This window comes from Leucopleurus acutus (assembly GCF_964270905.1).
Source record: "Leucopleurus acutus genome assembly, chromosome: 3".
NCBI classification, from domain to species: Eukaryota; Metazoa; Chordata; class Mammalia; order Artiodactyla; family Delphinidae; genus Leucopleurus; species Leucopleurus acutus.
Window position 1 is genome coordinate 13,624,699 of NC_139145.1, and position 23,003 is coordinate 13,647,701.

Here is a 23,003-nt window from a genome sequence, read left to right on the forward strand (position 1 = left end):
GGGAAAATCAAGTCTCTCTCTAAGCCTCAGTGCCTTCATTACATAATAGTAGCCACCTTATTGCGGGTTGTGGAGATTTATAAGCAAGCATTAGCAAAATGACTGACTCAGTATCTGGTAAGCATCAGTACTCAATAAGGGTTCATTTCTTCCCTACTTTTTGCATCACTTTCTCAGATTTAAAATGTTTTAAAGTTATAAAAGTTATATTTAAGTTTTGGGACGTGTGGAAACCTGCCGTTGAAGGTAACTGTCATTAGAAGATTCAGTAAATTCAAAATCTCCATAGTTACATCTGTTACATAGTTACAATGGGCTTTGATGTGAAGCTGGTCCGAAGCTAGGAACTGAAAAAAATTTTTTTCCCTCGGAGAGGCATGACCCAGGACTTCATTTTCATCTAGGAAGTGGAGGTCAAGAGGGTCCACAATAGTGAGAGGAGGTGGAGGGGGCAGGAGTGGGGGCCACTTCCTTCAGCACCTGGGACAACAGCTGCCTCAGGACTTGCCCCAATCAGGCTGTAGGAGGTCCTGGGATAGAGTCCTAGTCTCAGAGCCTTTCAGGGGCCAGAAGACTTACTGGTTGCAAAATTAGAAAGAAACACTGTAACATGAAATGAGGAAATATTTACTATATTCTAAGCTGAAAATCACATATGTTTTCCTTTGCCTTCAGAGTTCTTATTCAAAATGTTTTTATTTTCCCCCAAATGATACCTTGCCATAGAAGAAAATACAGATAATAAAAAGTAAGAAATAAAAATCATATCCGTAATCTAAGCATGTCAAAGCAATCACTGTTCATATTCTCTCACATATACTGCCAAATTTTAATTTTATATATAATTCTTATACAAGTAAAATTTTGAATTTACATCTAAATGTATCACATTTACATATAATCTCCTTTTTAAAATTACTATTATACTGACTAACAAGCACATGGAAAGATACTCAACATCATTCGTCATTAGGGAAATGCAAATCAATGACACAGTGTGATACCACTTCACACCCACTAGGACGGCAAGAATATGAAACAATGGAAAATAACAAGGGTTGGTGAGGATGTGGGGTAATTGGAACCCTCATACACTGCTGGTGGGGATGGAAAATGGTGCAGCCACTGCAGGAAACAGCCTGGTGTTTCCTCAATAAATTAAACCTAGAATTACCATATGACCCTGCAATCCTGTGCCTAGGTATGCACCCAAAAGAATTGAAAGCAGGGTTTAAACAAAAAGTCGTACATGGCCCTTCATAGTGGCACCATCCACAATTGCCAAAAGCTGGATATTTGGGAAACAGTTCAAATATCTGTTAACAGATGAATGAATAAATAAAATGAGGTATATCCATAACAAGAAATATTATTGGGTCATAAAAAAGGAGTGAAGCACTCATACATGCTACAACATGAATGAACTTTAAAAACATTATGGTAAGTGAAAGGAGTCGGACACAAAAGGTCATATATTATATGATTCAATTTATATGAAATGTGCAGAGATAGATTCAGGAGCTGGAGGGTGGAGGAGGAAATAATGACTGCTAATGGATACAGGTCTGCTTTGCAGGTGATGAAAATATTTTGGAACTAGACAGAGGAGAGGTGGTGGTTGCACACCGCTGTGAATGTACTAGATGCATGGAATCGACACTTTAATGTTATGAATTTTAGGAATGAATGAATTTTATGTTATGTGAGTTTTATCTCAACATAAAAATGTTATTTTATCTTACACTTTCCTTGTTAATCTGGGGTTTTCATATAATAATGTATTGTGGACATCCTTCAACAGCATAAAATCATCTTGGGGGTCTTTAAAACCTTTGTGTTAAGTATTCAAGCCACTCTTTATTTTTGTAAATAGCATTATGTCAGGAAATCATTTAGTTTGTCTCACTTGGCAAGAATTCTCTTTATGCACCTTAATAAGCTTGAGATATCACAACCAATTACATATTGAGTTACTCTTAATCACATAACTTTTGGTGTAGAAATTTCATTTTTATAGCAATAGATACACATGCATTCATGTAAGGTGTGGGTGTCATTAAACACTTTTCATACAACACATAAGGCTTGATGACTCCACAGACACTGATTTTGGTCCTATTAACAGAAGTAGATCACTGAGGGGAGAAGGTTATGACACTTCAGCTCCCCCAGGTAAACACTGATTTCATCCTCACACCAATCTTATGGATTGGAGAGATTAACTCACTTGCTCAAGGTCACTCAGTTGATGAGTGGTAGAGTGGGGGTAAGTTTGGTCAGCTTGGCTTCAGAATTCATGCCTTAGCTTCCAAGGAAGCAATTTTCAAGGTGTCTCAGCCCCAGGTGCATCAGATCACCTGGACAACCACTGCAGGATTACTAGAAGACACTCCTGGATGAGTGGTGCCTAACTTTTTAAATGTAGTATTTTTGACGGGGGATTCATCCACTCACGTACAAAATAATATGCTCAGTGAAAATACTTGTCCTCCATATGTCCTTTGTTTTCCTAGTTTTTTCATCTTTAGGTAAATACTTTACTTTTTGTATATCATTTCACCGTATGTTTATGCAAATAATATATGTGTTTAGTTATCCTCAGCCTCATTTTAAAACTGTACGTAAATTTACAAAATTTACTAAAAGTAAAGTTTGCTCTATTTGGTGTACAGTTCTGAGATTTGAAATGTCTAGAGTTGTGTAACCACCACTACCATAGTCACCCTTGATAGTCAAAAACTTTTCACCCCAACTCCTGCCAAACACTGATCTATTCTCCATCCCTAAGTCTGGCTTCTTTCACGTTACAACACATTTATGATTCATTCATGTTGCACGCATCAATACTTTGTCTTTTTATGGCTAAGTAATATTCCATAGTATGGTGAGCCACATTTTCTTACCCAGTTGGAGGACATGTGGATTGTTTTCAATGTTGTGCTGTCATGAATAAAGCTACTATGAATATTTGTGTACAACCGTTCACTGCTCTTGGAATGGGAGGGCTGGGTCATATTACATGTGTACGTTTAACATTAGAAGAAACAACCAAACTTTTTCCAAAGTGTGCCACTTAAAATTTTTAATTTCATTAAAATTCCCAGCTTTATTGAGATATAATTGACACATAACATTTCCGTGTCAGGTGTACAACACGTTGATTTAATACATTTATAGCTTAGAAAGTGATGATACATCGTATTAGCTACCACCTCTACCCCATCACATACTTACCATTTATTTTCTGCGGTCAGAACATTTAAGATCTACTCTTTCAGGAACATCCAAGTTTCTGACACAGTACCATTAGCTGTGGTCACCATACTGTACATTAGATCCCCAAACTTGTTAATCTTATAACTGGAAGTTTGTATCCTTTGACCAGTATCTCCCCATTTATCCAACCCCCAGTAACCATCACTCTACTCTGTTTCTTTGAGTTTGTCTTTTTTAGAATCCACATAAAAGTAATATCATACAGTACCATTATCCCTCAGTATCTGCTAGGGATGGTGGGATTGGTTCCAGGACTCCCTGTAGATACCAATAATTGGGGATGCTCAAATCCCTCATATAAAATAGTGTAGCATTTTCATACAACCGACACATATCCTCCTGTATAATTTAAATCATCTCTAGATTACTTATAATGCCAAATACAATGTAAATGTAAATAGTCTCTGGTACACAGCAAATTCAAGTTTTGCTTTTTGGAATTTTTTGGACTTCCCCCTCCCCCGAATCTTTTTGACCTGGGATTTGTTGACTATGCAGATGCAGAACACGCAGATATGGAAGGCTGCCTGTATTTGTCTTTCTCTAACTTATTTCACTTAGCATAATGCTCTCAAGGTCCAACCACGTTGTCACAAACGAGCAGGTTTTCCTTCTTTCTCCTGGCTGAATAATATTCCATTGTGTGTGTGTGTGTGTGTGTGTGTGTGTATCACATCCTCTTCATCCATTCATCCACTGATAGACAGTTAGTTTGTTTACATATCTTGGCTATTGTGAATAATACTGCAATGAAGATGGGAGTGCAGATATCTCTGTGAGATCCTGATTTCAGTTTTGCTGGATCATACCGCAGTTTTATATTTAATTTTTTGAGGAACCTCCATACTGTTTTCCATAGGTGTCTGTGTCATTTAAAATTCCCATTGTTAATGTGTGAGAGTTCTGGTTGCTGTCCATACTCACGGGCACCTGGAAGTGTCAGTTTTTCCCCAACCATTCTTATGGGTGTGCAATGATATGTCCCTGTGATTTTAGTTTGCATTTCCTAATGACTAATAATGTTGAACAATTTTTCATGTGCCTATTGGCCATCCATATATCTTCTGTGGTAAAGCACCTGTTCAAATCTTTTGCCCATTAATTTTCCTTGGATTGTTACCTTCCACTGTTGCATTTTACATACAAATCCTTTGTCAGATATGCGATTTGCAAGTCTTTTTTCCTAGTGTGTAGTTGGTCTTTATCTTAAATTTCTTTCACAGAGCAAAATTTTTAAATGTTTATAAAGTGCAGTTTATCAATTTTTTCATTTTATGATTATGCAGTTGGTGTTATATATAAGAACTCTCTGTTTAACCTAAGGCCACAAAGAGTCTTCTATGTTTTCTTCTAAAAGTTTTACCTTTTTACATTATTTAGTTCTATGGTTCATATTAAATTAAATTTTGTATAAAATGTGAGGTACAGGATGACTTTTTTTTTTTTTTTTTTTGCATGTGGTTGTCAAATTTTTCCAGTACTACTTACTGAGAAGACTATCCTTTGTACATTGACTTGCCCTGCAAGTTTTTTAAAAAAATTTCTGGACTCTCTATACTGTTCCGTTGATTAATATGCCTTTGACCAGTATCACACTGTCATTATTACCACTGTTTTATACTATGTGTTGAAAGGGGTCTTGTAAATCCTTCAACTAAATTTTCCCTTTTCCGAAAAATTTTGCCACTGATAAATCCTTTGCATTTTCATGTACATTTTGTAATCAGCTTATCTATTTCTACAAAAGTCCTCCTGAGATTGTGATCTCATAGAATTTGTAGACCGATTTGAGTAGACTTAGCATCTTAACAATATCGACTCTTCTCCTCCATGAACATTGTATATCTCTCCATTAATTTGGGTCTTGTTGGATTTCTTTTATCAGTGTCTTGAAGTTTTCATCCTAGAAATCATGCACATATTTTGTTAGATTTATAGCTGAGTATTTCACTTTTTCTGGTACATGATCCTTGAAAACATGGTATTTGAAAACATTTTCCATTGGAATGGGATGGCTGGGTCATATTTGTTTATTTGTATATTTGTTTATTACTAGTGTACAGAAGTTTTGGCATACATTTTCTGTAAAGACCCATATTGTAAATATTTCAGGCCTTACAGCCCTCCTCCTCTTCCTCTCCTTCTTTTGTACTTCTTTTAAAATATAAAACAATTCATTGCTTATATATCTTAGAGAAACAGGGCACAGGCCAGACTTGGTCCATAGACCATAGTTTGCCAACCTCTGGAATATATAAATACAATTAATTTTTGTATATTAACCATGTATCCTGAAGTCTATTGGGTCATTCCCAAAGGAATACAAATAATGCTGCTATTTCCTCAATCTTTGAAAAAAAAATCCTTGAGCTTGATCCCACTTTCCCACCTGTTAACCCACAGTTTCTTTCCCCCACCATGAAGCTAACCCCTTCAAAGAGTTATCTATACTTGGGGTGTCAAATGTCTTTTCTCCCACTACAAATGGGCTTTGATTTTCCACTAAGGGCTGTGATGGTGAATGAATAAGAGACAGGGAGGAGGGGAGGCATGGACCCCATGGGTCCCCTGCTTAATTGTTAAGACACACCCAGGCCTGGCTGTTGTGAGGTGTCCCTTCCTCTTCTGAGTGGGTTGGAGGCTCCTTCTGCTAGAAGATTCGGAGACAACAAGCTCTAAGACATTCGGTCTCCATTAGTTCAATGTGTGTGTGTGACTATGTGACTGTGTGTGGGATTGTGTGTAAGTGTATGTGTGACTGTGAACATATATGTGTCATGGTGTGTGTATATGAGTGTATGCATGTAATTGTGTGCATGGTCACATGCATGCATATATTGTGCTTTGCACTCGTGTGTGTGCATGTGTGTGTAAAAGTGTGTATGTAGCTGCAAGCACACGTGGGTGTATGTAACTGTGTTTGTGTGTGTCTGTGTGTACACAGTGTGTATGTGTATGTGATTGTGTATGCAGTTGTGTGCATGTGTGGGTGAACGTGTGTGTATATGTGTAAGGGTGTAAATGTATGTGTCTTGAAGTCACTGAACCACTGTAATGGTCTGCACCAGGCTGTGTTCCTGAAAACAACTGCTGTGGGAGGCCTGTCCCCAGACCTCAGCCGTGCAGTGCAAGCAGGACATTCTGGAGAAATAATGCCTTTGGAAGCAGCTCTGACTAAGGACTTGTGGGTGTGTGTTCTCTGCTGTCCCCGAGAGGGACTGAGCCCCAGGTGCCACAGTGTGAGCTTTCTGGCTAAAGTACCCTTTTCCTGCTGCCTTCCCTTCCCACTCTCACTTCCACAGTGCCCTACTGGCATTTCCTGGGATTATTTCCCAAGGAAACAACTTGCAGTTGAATTCTTGTCTCAAGGTCACCTCCAAATAAAGTATTTGCACTTGAATCCTTGCATGAGGATCTACTTCCAGAGGATGCAAACTAAGACACACATAGGCTCGCTCCTCCAATCCCCAAGGGTCTGTTATTATTCCCTTTTTACTGAGGAGGAATGTGAGTCTCAGAGAGGGCAATTTACTTGCCCAAGGTCACACAGCTGGAGAGTGGCAAAGCTTAGCCTTGACCAGGAGCCCTCTGATCCCAAGCCAGTGCTTGCTCCTTTCTAAGGAGCCTCTTCCCTGCTAAGGGCAGAGGGAAAGAACAGGGGATGTTCATAGCCTGCAAGACAGCTGATGTGTGTGCCAGTAGGGGCTAAGGCTCATTGCTGGTGACTGTGTCCTCGTTCTGTCATAAAATAAGAGAAATAAGACAATTACTCATGCTTGGTGCTGACTGTGAGCTAGGGAGTATTGTAAGCACTTTACTCATTTTAATTTATTTGATTTTCACAACCACCTTGTCATTACCCTCAATTTTCAGGTTAGAAAATTGAGGCACAGAAAAGTAAAGAGACATACCCAAATTCACTCAGCTGGTGCTGATTTGAACCCTGGCACCTGGAGTCCTTGTTCTTAACCATGATGCCTTCTGCCTTCTACAGGTTGCATATATTGCATCCTGCCACCTCTCTGGCATGGCACTAAGCATGCAGTAGCATGGTACTATGCATAACACTAAAAATTTTTCCCTTTAAAAATATAATCTGTGGGACTTCCCTGGTGGTCCAGTGGTAAATAATCTGCCTTACAATTCAGGGGACTTGGGTTCAATCCCTGGGCAGTTAACTAAGATCCCACATGCCGTGGGGCAACTAAGCCCCCACATCGCAGCTACTGAGCTCATGCACCTCAACTAGAGAGCCTGCATGCCTCAAACTACAGAACCCACGTGCTCTGGAACCCACGTGCCACGGCTACAGAGCCCATGGGCCCTGGAGCCTGTGCACCACAACTAAAGAAGAGAAAACCCCCATGCCACAACTAGAGAGAAGCCCGAGCGCCACAAAGAAGAGTCCATGTGCCTCAGTGAAGATCCCGCATGCAGCAACTAAGACCCGATGCAGCCAAAAATAAATTTAATTAATTAATAATAAAGAAATAAATCTAAAAAATATATAAATAATTTGTAATTCCATAGATTAGTAATTATAATGAAAAATGTTTTGCAGGCTTCATCTAAGAAAAGGAAACAGTTGGGTAAATGTAGACATATAGCAGAACCATTCTTCCTCCTACTCTGCCTTCCCATTCCAGGTGTTGGGTATAATTTTTCATTTTTTTTCTGTGCCTACACAAACATCAACACTCACATAACTGGATTGCTGAGGTGTCCCATCCATTTGCAGAATGTAATATTTGGGTCCTGGCAGAGACCTCAGATGGGCTACATGACAGTGGCTTTAAGTAGGGGCCATTTACAAAGTATTGGCTGTGTAAATAAGGAATGTTGCCTGCCATCTAGTTCTACTAGGATTAAACCATTAGCCACTGCAGTTGCTAATTAAGGACAGAGACCAGGAAGAGGCACTCTGCACATTGGGAAAACAGGCCTTTAGATAGTTTAGATATTTAGGAAAAATTTTATGAGCCTGAATTCTTGCATCTTCCCATGCTTAGAAAAGTACTAAAATTACTGAGAAATCTGTTCCTCATGACGACTACCATGCTGTATATTGGATTGCATGTACCCCTTAGCCAAAATCACATATATGCTGACCTCCTTCCTCACCTCTTTGGAGCAGTTCCTCAGAACTATCTGAGAGGCTGTCTCCTGGGCGACAGTCCTCAGTAATGTCCCTGAATAAAACTGAATCTCACTGCTCTGACGTTGTGCATTTTTTATTTCAGTTGACAGTGGGCCAAGGGAAACCATCAAGGCTAGTGTAGGCCCCTGGGGGCTAGCACCAGCTGAGAGCTGACACCACCTCCGGGCCAGGTAGTAGCTGTTCCTGGAACCCAGAGGGATTAGCTGAAGCTGAAAGCAGCAGTGGCCTTTGGCAGAGGATGGATGTCTGTCCTCTAATCCCCTCCGACTGCCTGCAGGTGCCTTCCATTGACCAAACATCATCTCCTTCTCTGACTCGGGCTGCAGGTAGGTGGCCAGACTCCTATTAAAACTGGGAAGAACAAACCTGACTCCACATTGGATCTAGTCCTTTGTCTCTAACCTTTGTACTCTGTTGCCTGTGCTTAGTCGTGCTGGCTCTGCACCTTTGTAAAAGAATGTTGCCTGTAGCTGTTTTGCCAACAGTCTGCTTTCACTTTTAAGGTTCATTGGATTCGCTGGTAAAATAACCACTCGTCTCACACAAGTGAACAGCTTCAATCAATTCTTTAAAAGGAGGAGCTTCAAGATGGCGGAAGAGTAAGACGCTGAGATCACCTTCCTCCCCACAAATACATCAGAAATACATCTACATGTGGAACAACAACTACAGAACACCTACTGAACGCTGGCAGAAGACCTCAGACCTCCCAAAAGGCAAGAAACTCCCCACGTACCTAGGTAGTGCAAAAGAAAAAAAAAGAAAAATCAGAGACAAAAGAATAGGGACAGGACCTGCCCCTCTGGGAGGGAGCTGTGAAGAAGGAAAGGTTTCCACACACTAAGAAGCCCCTTTGCGGGTGGAGACTGCAGGTGGCGGAGGGGGGAAGCTTCGGAGCCGCGGAGGAGAGCACAGCAACAGGGGTGCGGAGGGCAAAGCGGAGAGATTCCCGCACAGAGGATCGGTGCCAACCGGCACTCACCAGCCCAAGAGGCTTGTTTGCTCACCCGCCGGGGCAGGCGGGGCCTGGAGTTGAGGCTCGGGCTTCGGTCGGATCGCAGGGAGAGGACTGGGGTTGGCGGCGTGAACACAGCCTCAAGGGGGTTAGTGCACCACGGCTAGCCGGGAGGGAGTCCGGGAAAAAGTGTGGAGCTGCCAAAGAGGCAAGAGACTTTTTCTTCCCTCTTTGTTTCCTGGTGTGCGAGGAGAGGGGATTAAGAGCGCTGCTTAAAGGAGCTCCGGAGAAGGGCGCCAGCCGCGGCTAAAAGCGCGGACCCCAGAGACGGGCATGAGACGCTAAGGCCGCTGCTGCCGCCACCAAGAAGCCTGTGTGCGAGCACAGGTCACTATCCACACCTCCCTTCCGGGGAGCCTGTGCAGCCCGCCACTGCCAGGGTCCCGGGATCCAGGGACAACTTCCCCGGGAGAACGCACGGCACGCCTCAGGCTGGTGCAACGTCACGCTGGCCTCTGCCGCCGCAGGCTCGCCCCACACTCCGTACCCCTCCCTCCCCCCAGCCTGAGTGAGCCGGAGCCCCTGAATCAGCGGCTCCTTTAACCCTGTCCTGTCTGAGCGAAGAACAGACGCCCTCAGGCGACCTACACGCAGAGGCGGGGCCAGATCCAAAGCTGAACCCCAGGAACTGTACAAACAAAGAAGAGAAAGGGAAATCTCTCCCAGCAGCCTCAGGAACAGCGGATTATATCCCCACAACCAACTTGAGGTACGCTGCATCTGTGGAATACCTGAATAGACAACGAATCAACCCAAAATTGAGGTGGTGGATCTGGAAGCAACTGTAGCCTTGGGGTTTGCTGTCTGTGACTGACTTGTTTCTGATTTTTATGTATATCTTAGTATAGTTTTTAGTGCTTGTTATCATTTGTGGATTTGTTTATTGGTTTGGTTGCTCTCTTCTTTGTTTTTATTAATTTTTTATTTTAATAATTTTTTATTTTTTAATTATCTAATTTTATTTATTTTTTTAAAATATTTTTCTTTCTTTCTTTTTTTCCTCCCTTTTCTTCTGAGCTGTGTGGTTCACTGGGTCTTGGTGCTCCAGCCTGGTGCCAGGCCTGAACGTCTGAGGTGGGAGAGCCGAGTTCGGGACTTTGGACAACCAGAGACCTCCCTGCCCCACGTAATATCAATCGGCAAGAGCTCTCCAGAGATCTCCGTCTCAACGTTAAGACCCAGCTCCACCCAACGGCCAGCAAACTCCAGTGCTAGAGGCCACATGCCAAACAGTTAGCAAGGCAGAACACAACACCACCCATTAGCAGAGAGGCTGCCTAAAACCATAATAAGTTCACAGACACCCCAAAACACACCACCGGACACAGCCCTGCCCACCAGAAAGACAAGATCCAGCCCCACCCACCAGAACACAGGCACCAGTCCCCTCCACCAGGAAGCCTACACAAGCCACTGAACCAACCTCACCCACTGGGGGCAGACACCAAAAACAACGGGAACTATGAACCTGCAGCCTGCAAAAAGGAGACCCCGAACACAGTAAGTTAAGCAAAATGAGAAGACAGAGCAATATGCATCAGATGAAGGAGCAAGGTAAAACCCACCAGACCAAATAAATGAAGAGGAAATAGGCAGTCTACCTGAAAAAGAAGTCAAAGTAATGATAGTAAAGATGATCCAAAATCTTGGACAAAGAATAGAGAAAATATAAGAAACGTTTAACAAGAACCTAGAAGAATTAAAGAGCAAACAAACAATGATGAACAACACAATAAATGAAATTAAAAATTCTCTAGAAGGACTCAATAGGTGAATAACTGAGGCAGAATAACAGAAAAGTGACCTGGAAGATACAATAGTGGAAATAACTACCACAGAGGAAAATAAAGAAAAAAGAATGAAAGGAATTGAGGACAGTCTCAGAGACCTCTGAGACAACATTATATGCACCAACATTTGAATTATAGGGGTCCCAGAAGAGGAAGAGAAAAAGAAAGGGTCTAAGAATATATTTGAACAGATTATGGTTGAAAACTTCCCTAATATGGGAAAGGAAATAGTCAGTCAAGTCCAGGAAGCACAGAGAGTCCCAGACAGGAAAAATCTAAGGAGAAATATGCCAAGACACATATTAATCAAACCATCAGAAATTAAATATGAAGAAATAAATTAAAAGCAGCAAGGGAAAAACAACAAATAACATACAAGGGAATCCCCATAAAGTTAACAGCTGATCTTTCAGCAAAAACTCTGCAAACCAGAGGGGAGTGGCAGGACATATTTACAGTGATGAAAGGGAAAAACCTACAATCAAGATTACTCTACCAAGCAAGGATCTCATTCAGATTCTATAGAGAAATTAAAACCTTTACAGAAAAACAAAAGTTAAGAGAATACAGCACCACAAAACCAGCTTTACAGCAAAGGATAAAGAAACTTCTCTAGGCAGGAAACACAAGAGCAGGAAAAGATCTACGAAAACAAACCCCAAACAATCAAGAAAATGGTAATAGAAACATACTTATCAATAATTACCTTAAATGTAAATGGATTTAATGCTCCAACAAAAAGACATAGACTGGCTGAATGGATAAAAAATCAAGACCCGTATATATGCTGTCTACAAGAGACCCACTTCAGACCTAGGGACACATACAGCCTGAAAGTGAGGGGATGGAAAAAGATATTCCATGTAAATGGAAATCAAAATAAAGCTGGAGTAGCAATACTCATATCAGAAAAAATAGACTAAAATAAAGACTATTACAAGGCACAAAGAAGGATACTACATAATGATCAAGAGATTAATCCAAGAAGAAAATATAAGCATTGTAAATATTTATGCACCCAACGTAGGAGCACCTCAATACATAAGGCAAATGCTAACAGCCATAAAAAGGGAAATTGACAGTAATGCAATAATAGTAGGAGACTTTAACACCCCACTTTCACCAATGGACAGATCATCCAAAATGAAAATAAATAAGGAAACACAAGCTTTAAAAGACACTTTAAACCAGATAGACTTAATTGATATGTATAGCACATTCCATCCAAAAACAACAGAATACACTTTCTTCTCAAGTGCTCATGGAATATTCTCCAAGATAGATCATATCTGGGTCACAAATCAAGCCATGGTAAATTTAAGAAAATTGAAATCATATCAAGTATCTTTTCCAACCACAATGCTATAACACTAGATATCAATTACAGGAAAAAATCTGTAAAAGAGACAAACCCATGGAGGCTAAACAATATGCTACTAAATAACCAAGAGATCACTGAAAAAATCAAAGAGGAAATCAAAAAATACATAGAAATAAATGACAAAGAAAATATGACGACCCAAAACCTATGGGATGCAGCAAAAGCAGTTCTAAGAGGGAAGTTTATAGCAATGCAGTCCTACCTCAAGAAAGAGAAACATCTCAAATAGACAACCTAACCTTAGACCTAAAGCAATTAGAGAAAGAACAGAAAAACAAACAAACAAAAAATACAAAAGTTAGAAGGAAATAAATCATAAAGATCAGATCAGAAATAAATGGAAAAAAAGTGAAGGAAATGATAGCAAAGATCAATAAAACCAAAAGCTAGTTCTTTGAGAAGATAAAGTTGATAAACTATTAGCCAGACTCATCAAGAAGAAAAAAGAGAAGACTCAAATCAATAGAATTAGAAATGAAAAAGGAGAAGTAACAACTGACATGCAGAAATACAAAGGATCACGACAGATTACTACAAGCAACTATACGCCAATCAAATGGACAACCTGGGAGAAATGGCCAAATTCTTAGAAAAGCACAACCTTTCAGGACTGAACCAGGAAGAGAGAGAAAATATGAGCAGACCAATCACAAGCACTGAAATTGAAACTGTGATTTAAAAACTTCCAACAAACAAAAGCCCAGGACCAGATGGCTTCACAGACGAATTCTATCAAATATTTAGAGAAGAGCTAACACCTTCTCAAACTCTTCCAAAATATAGCAGAGGGAGGAACACTCCCAAACTCATTCTATGAAGTCACCGTCACCCTGATACCAAAACCAGACAAAGATGTCACCAAAAAAAGAAAACTACAGGCCAATATCACTGATGAACATAAAGGCAAAAATCCTCCACAAAATTCTAGCAAACAGAATCCAACAGCACTTTAAGAGAATCATACACCATGATCGAGTGGGGTTTATCCCAGGAATGCAAGGATTCTTCACTATACACAAATCAATCACTGTGATAAACCATATTAACAAGTTGAAGAGGAAAAAACATATGATCATCTCAATAGATGCAGAAAAAGCTTTCGACAAATTTCAACACCCATTTATGATAAAAACTCTCCAGAAAGTAGGCACAGAGGGAACATACCTCAACATAATAAGGACCATATATGACAAACCCACAGCCAACATCGTTCTTAATGGTGAAAAACTGAAACCATTTCCACTAAGGTCAGGAACAAGCCAAGGTTGTCCACTCTCACCACTGTTGTTCAACATAGTTTTGGACGTTTTAGCCACAGCAATCAGAGAGGAAGAAGAAACAAAAGGAATCCAAATTGGAATAGGAGAAGTAAAACTGTCACTGTTGGCAGATGACATGATACTATACATAGAGAATCCTAAAGATGCTACCAGAAAACTACTAGAGCTAATCAATGAATTTGGTAAAGTAGCAGGATACAAAATTAATGCACAGAAATCTCTTGCATTCCTATACACTAATGATGAAAAATCTGACAAAGAGGGCTTCCCTGGTGGCGCAGTGGTTGAGAGTCCGCCTGCTGATTCAGGGGACACGGTTCGTGCCCCGGTCCGGGAAGATCCCACGTGCCGCTGAGCGGCTGGGCCCGTGAGCCATGGCCGCTGAGCCTGCGCGTCCGGAGCCTGTGCTCCGCAACGGGAGAGGCCACAACAGTGAGAGGCCCACGTACCGCAATAAATAAATAAATAAATAAATAAATAAATAAATCCAGAAGAGGAAAACAAGCAAGAGTTTTACTTTTTTTTGGGCTGCTCCTCGCGGCTTGCAGGGTCTCAGTTCTGCGACCAGGGATTGAACCTGGGCCCTCACTCGGGCCCTCAGCAGTGAAAGCACAGAATTGTAACCACTGGACCACCAAAGTTCGGAGTCCTAACCATTGGACCGCCAGGCAATTCCCAAGAGTTTTATGTTGTAGTCTTAGAGTATGAAAGGCTTTTTCCTAGCACAATTTAGAAAACACACAGACACACACACACACACACACACACACACACACACACAGAAGCTGTAAAAAAAATAAATAAATCTGACTACAAATAAATAAATGAAAACCAAATAAGTCAAAAGATGATCTGGGGAAAAATTCTTGCATAACTGAAAAAGACTAATTTTCTTTATATTTAAAAAGGTCTTGGATAAACAACAAGGTCCTACTGTATAGCACAGGGAACTGTATCCAATCTCCTGGGATAAAGCATAATGGAAAATATTTTTAAAAGAATGTATATATGTGTAAAACTGAGTCACTTTGCTGTACAGCAGAGATTGGCACAACGTTGTAAATCAACTATACTTCAGTTTTTTAAAAAAGTTCTTATAGGGACTTCCCTGGTGGTCCAGTGGTTAAGACTCTGCCCTTCCAATGCAGGGGACACGGATTCAATCTCCGGTCGGGGAACTAAGATCCCACATGTGGCGCCACTCAAAATAAATAAATAAATAAATAGAAAAAAAAAACATTCTTATGAACCAGTAAAGAAAAAACTCAAAGTGAAGAGGGCAAACTATGTAAACTGACCCTCCACAGAAAAAGAAATATGCAGGGTTGGTCAAATGTGATAACAGCGCTCAACTTTACACATATTTAAAGTGATGTGCACTAAAATAACAAAGTATTGGGGCTTCCCTAGTGGCGCAGTGGTTGAGAGTCCGCCTGTCGATGCAGGGGACACGGGTTCGTGCCCCAGTCCGGGAAGATCCCACATGCCGCAGAGCGGCTGGGCCCGTGAGCCACGGCCGCTGAGCCTGCGTGTCTGGAGCCTGTGCTCCGCAACGGGAGAGGCCACAACAGTGAGAGGCCCGCGTACCACAAAAAAACAAACAAACAAACTAAAACAAAGTATTATATTTCACCTAACAGAAAGCAAAATTTTAAGTTTTATGATGCACACTATCAGTGAGGATACAAGGAAATTGGCACTCTCAAAATCTGTAGGAGTGAATTTGCCAAGAGCTATTAAATTGCAAAACTCAAATGGTCTTTGATCCAGCAACACCACTTCTAGAAATTTGTCCTAGAGACATGTCCACACATATAAGCAAAATTGATGTTCACTACATCATGTTTATTATAGCAAAAGGCTAGAAAACTATACACATGTCCATTGATGAGGGAATGTTTAAATAAATTATGGTACATTCATGTGGTGGAATACTATACAACTATGGAAAAGGTGAATATAGGGATCAACTAGTCCTATCACACCATGCAGGGTAAATCAGTACAGAGACACCAAAAGGCAATTTGGCAATATCTGTTCTAATTGAAAATGTTTACATAAATGTCCCCAGCAGAAGCAGCCTGGCTTAAGCAATGCTATGCAGCACTCAGAGAGAAGGAGTCTAAGGCACATTACTGAGTGAAAAGAACAAGTGACCAAATGTGTGTGTATGTGTATTTATGTTAAACTGTAATAACTTAATCTTATGCAGGATGTTTCATTTTGTGCAAAAAAAAAAAAAAAACCTATTCTCATTGACTTTGCAATTCAAATTTAATTTTCCAAAACTTAAAAAGAAAAGAAAGGATCTTGAAGTTATATTGTCAATGTGCATGCCTGAATGCTCTGTATATACTCTCGGTTGTAGAGAGACAAGACAGAATGAATGAGTAAGGTGAGAGGGACTGTGAACAGATAAATGTAGGGATAGACTGAACAACGTCTGGAGGGACACAGGAAACCATTGAAGGAAGGGATGGGATTGGGACGCTGGCATATGACAGAGGCTTATGTGAGGTGATGGATGTGTTAACTACCCTTATTGTAATCATTTTGCAATATATACGTATATCAAACCATCATGTTGTACACCTTAAACTTACATAATGCTATACATCAATTATATCTCAGTTAAGCTGGTGGGGGGAGTCGATGGGAGGTTTATATTCATTGTAAACCCCTCCATGCTGTTTGGATTTTAACCAAGTGCATAATTTTTTTTGAAGTTGGGAGAAGCACAAAAACATTTTTCCACCTCACAGGACTGCTGTGTTGAGCAAAGCCTTGCAGTTGAGGAGGACACAACTTCCAAAACGTTTGTCCAGCCCAGTACTTCCTCGTCATCCTTCAGTCCTTGGCCCAGAATCTACCCCTGGACCCCCAGACTGCAGTTCATCCCCTCCAGTTTGCCCCTGTAGCTGCAAAGAGTTATTTCTAATACTCATATCTGACCGGATCATCCCCTGCTCAAACATCTCCCATGGCTCCCCATTGCCCTCCTACTTCAGTCATGGATCTCCCTTCAAGAAAGGACTTGCTGTACAGCTGCAAGGAGAGCTATTAGCTGATAGCCTCCAGCTATAGGGTCTCTGGGCTCTGCTGTAGCATTCAAGCCAAGTCCACACTTTGCTGGGCAGCCCACAGCCGATGACTGAGCACGGTGGGCCACTGCTGCCTGACCCTTTCTGCCCAATGTGACACTCCCCTAATGGCAGCATCGCTGCCCATTTTTATCTTTTATCCAATATTGGCTTACCAAAGTACTTGAACTGACACCTTTGAAAACTCTTAACATGGTATCCAAAGCATTCCAAGAAGGGCTTCCATTACTAGCTCCAGCCTTACTGGGGGCCCCTCTGTTCCTCACACTGTATATTTCACAAGGACCCAGCCACCTTTACTTCCTCCCAAACATTCCAGGCCCACTTCTGCATGCTTCCATCCTGGCCTTCACACAAGCTATCCCCTTGGCTTTGGCACTGTCCACTACACACACCCAGAGTGGTGAATTCATATTCACTTTTTTACTAGCAAGCCTCATCTCCTTTCCTCTGTGCCCCAGCCTTGCCCATGTAGGACTCCAATGGGACTAGACACTGAATTGGGTAAGGGCAGGCGGTGTAGACATGTTTACTGAACAAAAAGATGGATGACTTTTTTACCCCCAAAGATCTCTTGGGAATCCCTGGAATAGACTATTAAGTGGGAATTAGAGAAAAGAGCAAAAATTAAGGGAAATGAGTGTCTTTGGGGGAAGACCAAAGGCAGAAAAGCAAGAGAGGGGAAAAGAATTTCATATACTGAACATGTATTGGGTGGCATCTGTTCTACACATATTGTCACAATACTCCAAGTAGCACTGTAGGGGAGAGATTCCCCACCCCACCCCCAATTTATAGAGGAGAAAAATGGTATTCAGATAAGGGAATTGGTCTTATTAAAGTCACATAGCAAGTTAGTGGGGCATTAATGTGAACACTCAGATCTTTGTGTCCCAAAAGACTACAAACTTTCACCTGCTATTCAGACTGGGTATCAGACCCTGCCTCTGGGCTCTGCTCCTATTCCCAATAAGCAATAATGACAGAATCAACAAAAAAATCTTTCTGCTATCCCAGCTGGGGAGCAGAGGCAATGAGAAGGGTTCAGGAACAGACCATGAGGACCTGCACTCACCATTCAATATCTTTAGGCTCACGGTCCCTCAGGAGCTCTCACACCTCCTGCTGGCAGTGTTCCTGGTATTCTGGGTACTTTGCAAGGTTGTACAGGACCCAAGAGAGGCCACTGGCTGTGGTGTCATGGCCTGAGGGTCAGCCAGACAGGCTTGGGTCTCTGGGCTACTTCAGCACCAGAGGGTGGACAGCACCATGTTAAGCACCCCCCCGCCCCCCCCACAAAGACGATGGGAAGGATGGGCAAGATGGGGTGATCCAGGGCCCAGCTGCCAAGTCCCTGGGATGAAGAGACCCCTGCCTATTCTGTAGTCCCACACTGGGACCCTCACCTTCAAACATGAAGGTGTCAGCCTCAGCTCAGGTGTCCTCATCTGACAGTTCTTTCCCATCTTCATCCTGGAGAGAAAGCAAGATCCTCCAAATCACACCAGTTCTGGGGACACCTGAGCCTAAACTGAGATAGTCCCTGAAGCTCCAGCATCCAAGCAGGATTCTTCCCTCTTCATCTCCAGAGCCCACCCCACAGGACTCCTCCCTAGTCCCCTGCCTCCTGTTTACTCCTTCCAGATAGCCTTCTACACAGTCACATCTAAAACTTCTCTCTGACCTGTCCCTCCCTTCCTCAAGCACCCTCTATGACTCCCTAGCACTCTCTGGATCAAGTCCAAGTTCTTTGACCTGACATTTGAAAACAAGGTCCAGCCTATCTCTTGAATTTAGATCCCAGAGAAGCGTACCTTGGCCAGCAGGAGCACATCAATGAAGTCCAAAGTCTCGGCCTTAGCCTTGGCCTTGAGGAAGTCTTGGGAACCCTGACTAAAGAGGGTGCAATGCTGCTCCCTGATGACAGCCTCTGTGAAGTCGTGCACCAGGTCGCAAGCCCTATGGAAGTGCTGCACATCGCGGGTGAGGTGGTACAGGAGGTCCATGTGCAGGAAGATCTACTCGGTCCATTTCATCACAAGGGCACTGAGCTCCAAGACGGCAGCAATATATTCGCTGGGTTTCCTACAGGGTCAGACCAGAGAGAGCCTTAAGAAGCAGTATTGTATATCTGTGGGCCATCTGTTCTTAGAGACTGTTTCCTGATAGGAAGTCTTGGGGACCCTGATAGGAGGAAGCTCCTGGTTTCTAGGCTTCACATATTTTAAGCTGCTGCCTCCCTTCATGATCTCATACTGCAGGAGCACGTGCAGTCAGTAACCCAGGACCACATCCCATCCAGAAAAGAGTGCCCTTCAATCATGTTTCTCTCTCTGCCTCCCATCTCTGTGAACTGCCTCATGTCCTAGATCTCAGAGCAGAGCTTGGGAATCATGCTCATCTCTCCACTCTCCCACACAACATCTAGACCTGCCATTCTTTCTCAGCTTCCCCCAAATCTGCCACATTTTCTCCACCAAGCTCAAGTTTCCTCCCGTCTGTGGTCTTCTCACATCCTGTGTCTACACAACAATCAGTCTTCTCTCAAGTCAGATGTTCAAGCTCAGCTTTGACCACAACTCTCATCTGGTCAAAGACCTTCTGTGGCTTCCTGGAAACATCAGGGTAAAGTTCACATCCTCTTTGTCTGACTTCAGAATGTCCTTAAGATATAACCCTGCCCACTCCTCCAAACTTATTTCCATGTTGTCTCCTCACTGTTACACATGTTCTGCTCATCCTAGCCTCCTGGCCTTTATCAAACAGTTCTACCTACCTGAAAGGATAGCTCCTTTGCTTTCCCTTTCCCTGTCCTTCAATGTCCAGCTCTGACACACCTCCTCCAGGAAGGCCCTTCTGATTTCCCTGGTCAGTCCTCCCTCCCCCATCTACTCCCTTGGGTCTATGGCTCATGTTCCCAGGCCCTGGGCTGAGACTTACTCCTGGCAATTGCTGTCAAAACTGAAGACACATTTCTGCAGACTGTCCAGGGTCATGAGGCTGATGTGTTCAAACATGTCCATACGAGTGCTGCCTTCTGAAGCCAGGTGCTGCCACTTGGCCTGGACAGAGAAGAGGGCAGAGCTGGGGCTGAGACTTCCCCCTCCTGAGTCCCTCCCCAATCTCAACCACCTGGATGGACTCCCCCAGACCTGGCCTCTTGGTCCTCTGCCCCAAGCACCTATCTCCAGGGAAGACAAGGCTTGAGTGGGAGTGGTAGCTGTTACTATCAAGACATGAAGACCCCACAGCTGGTAGTCAGGAGACCTGGTTTCAAGGTCCAGCTCTGCCTCTTATGTTCTGTGTGCCCTTGGTCAACTCATTGCTTTCCATTTGGCTTTTCCAAATGGAAATTTGGAATTCCAAATTCCAAGTGTCAAATTTTAGTAGCAGTTAAGATGACCTGCTTTGGTGTTGGACAAACGAAGTTAGAACTCCTGCCCCACCACGTACAACTCACTTACTAATGAGCAATCTTGGGCAATTTCCCTAACCTCTCTGACCTTCCATTTCATCATCCTTAATATGGCAATGACAATCATCTCTACCTCATAGGATTGTGAAAATAAATTAGACAACACATGCCATGGACTTGGCCCACAATTTCTGATATACAGTAAGTGTTAAATGATTGTTAACTACCATCATCATCTTCATCATTATCATAGTGGTAGACAATTGCAAAAATGTCCCCATTTCTTTATCCCTCCCTTTACCCTCAGTCTTTGCAGTGAGATTTTTCAACTCTTCCATTAGGAGGTGGAACCTGTTTCTCTTGAATCTGAGCTGAGCTAGGACTTGCTTTGGTCAACAGGAGGTGGAAACTATCGTGTGCTAGTTCTGACACCAGGCTTCAAGAGGTACTGCATGTTTCTGCTCATTCTCTTGGAGCCCAGCCTCCACCATGTAGTCAAGCCCAGGCTAGCCTACTGGAAGATGAGAGACAAATACAGGAGTCCATTGTCCCACCAAGGCCATTCTAAACCAGCTGACAGCTAGCCGAGCCCCAACATGTGCCAAAGCTGAACCTGGATCAGCAGAGCTGTCTTCGGAACCTACCCATGACCACGAACACATGAATAATTCCAGCTAGGATGAGAAGAATGACTCAACTGACCCATCGTCTCATGAACAATAACAAACACTAATTCTTTCGAGTCCGTGAGTTTTAAGGTGGTACCTAATGCAGAAAGAACTACTATGCAATCTTCATCATTTCTGTCCTGAATTTACAGAGCTTCCATGAAGCAGACTAGAAACTAAAGCCTTCTGAGCCCCTACTATGTGCCAGGAACACGATTGCACGACATCATCTTGATGACTCTTTAAGAAGGGATTATTATCCCGATTTTACAGATGAGGAAACTGAGGCTTGGAGAGGAAAATCAGTGACCCCCAAAGCCATCCAGCAGGGCCAGGGTTCCAGACCATATGTGTGTAAGCCCACTCCCCTTTTCCTAAGGCTCCAGCTGGGACCCGGAGTTCAAGAAACTCACATGCATGATGTCTGCACTCTTGGTGAAAATCTTCATATACGGCTTCAAAATCTCGAAGTGGAAGGCGGGTGTCAGCAGGCATCGATGGTAGTTACACCTTTCACCAGCACTCAGCAGGAGCCCATCCCCTAGCAGAGGCAGCCATGAGGAGTGAGCAAGGGCAACACCTTCCCCTGGGCCCCCAAGGTTGTCCTCACCCCCTTCATTCATAGTTACTCACCCAGCCAGGGATTCAGGAAGATGTAGAAAAACATATCCTTGCGTATGATGGTGGCTGACATGAGAGCTAGAACATGGAGAGGGGGAGGAAAGGACTTTTGGTGGGGGCTGGAGGCTCCCAGGGAGGGGTCTACATTTCTCCTCCAAGCCCAGTATAGCTTGGAATGGGACAATGAACAGAGGAACAGGGAGGAAGGGGGAGGTGGGGGGGACCAGACAAGGCTGTAGCACAGAGTAGAGCAAAGGCAGACCCCAAAGATACAACCCTATATGCTTAGACACACCCCAACATGACACAACATGTCCCAGCATGCCTTGACATGGCTCCTACATGTCTAACATGTGCTAAACACCCAAGCACAGCCCAGCGCCCTACAAAATGCCTTTACAGGGACCAAGGACACCACGCTTGCCCCAGCACTCTCTGACATCTCCTGGAACATCCAACATGGTAGACCAACAGTGTTGAGTTTCCACCATTCAAAACTGAAAAAGTCTTTGGCAACCAGAGAGAGCCAGGAACCTGCCTAGAGTTACCCAGCAGGTCTCTGTCGATACTGCCCATTCCCCTGCTCAACCTGGTCTGTCCAGGAGTGGGAAGGGCTGGGAGCAGGGGCAGGGGAGAAGCTGGGGTGGGGGCTCCTGGGAGAGATACCTGTGGCCTGGAGCAGGGGGGCAGTGAAGTTAGGGTGGACAAGCCGCAGGATGGGATAGAAAGGCCCCATCCACCAAAGGTGGACCTCGCGGAAGTAGTGGCCCAGATCTTCCACCAGCTGCATGCCCTCCTCATTGCTCGTCACCTGGGAATGGATGGGAATAAGGCCAGGCCTGGCAGGGGGCCTCAGAAGCTACAACTTCTCACTACATCCCCCTACCCACCACACCCACTCACCCCCTTCTCCCCTTCTACCTGGATTATTGATCTATACTTCTCTCCATCTCACTAAGTCAGCTTCTCTCTGTTGGCTTCTCTTTTTTTTTTTCATGTCTCTCTATGTACCTCTCTCTGTCCCCTTACTCTCTTCATCCCTGTGTTTTGACAGAAAGAGAGAGAGGAGGGATGGGGGAGAGAGAGAAAGAGTGTGGGGGAAAGAGGCGGGGAGAGATAATGGATGGATGGATAATAGATAGATAGATAATAGATGAATGGAGGGATGAGAGAGAAATGATTAGATGATGGGTGGATAGATGGATGGATAGAAAGATGGATGGATGGATGGATGACTAGATGATGGATGGATAGATAGTTGTAGATAGATGATAGGTGGACAGATAGATGATGGATGG

The 23,003-nt window shown here is 43.1% G+C and overlaps 1 protein-coding gene across 1 annotated transcript in view; it reads right to left on the reverse strand.

Annotated features, from left to right (window-relative positions):
* Positions 1-23,003, reverse strand: part of LOC309960099 (cytochrome P450 4F3-like) — a gene marked incomplete at both ends in the record, with an annotated part of 69,565 nt that overhangs the window by 42,062 nt on the left and 4,500 nt on the right. Inside the window, 3 exons of the mRNA XM_082836699.1 lie at positions 21,498-21,625; positions 21,718-21,771; positions 22,372-22,516. Of these exons, the coding sequence (XP_082692825.1) occupies positions 21,498-21,625; positions 21,718-21,771; positions 22,372-22,516 (327 nt within the window). The remainder of the gene's footprint in view (positions 1-21,497; positions 21,626-21,717; positions 21,772-22,371; positions 22,517-23,003) is intronic.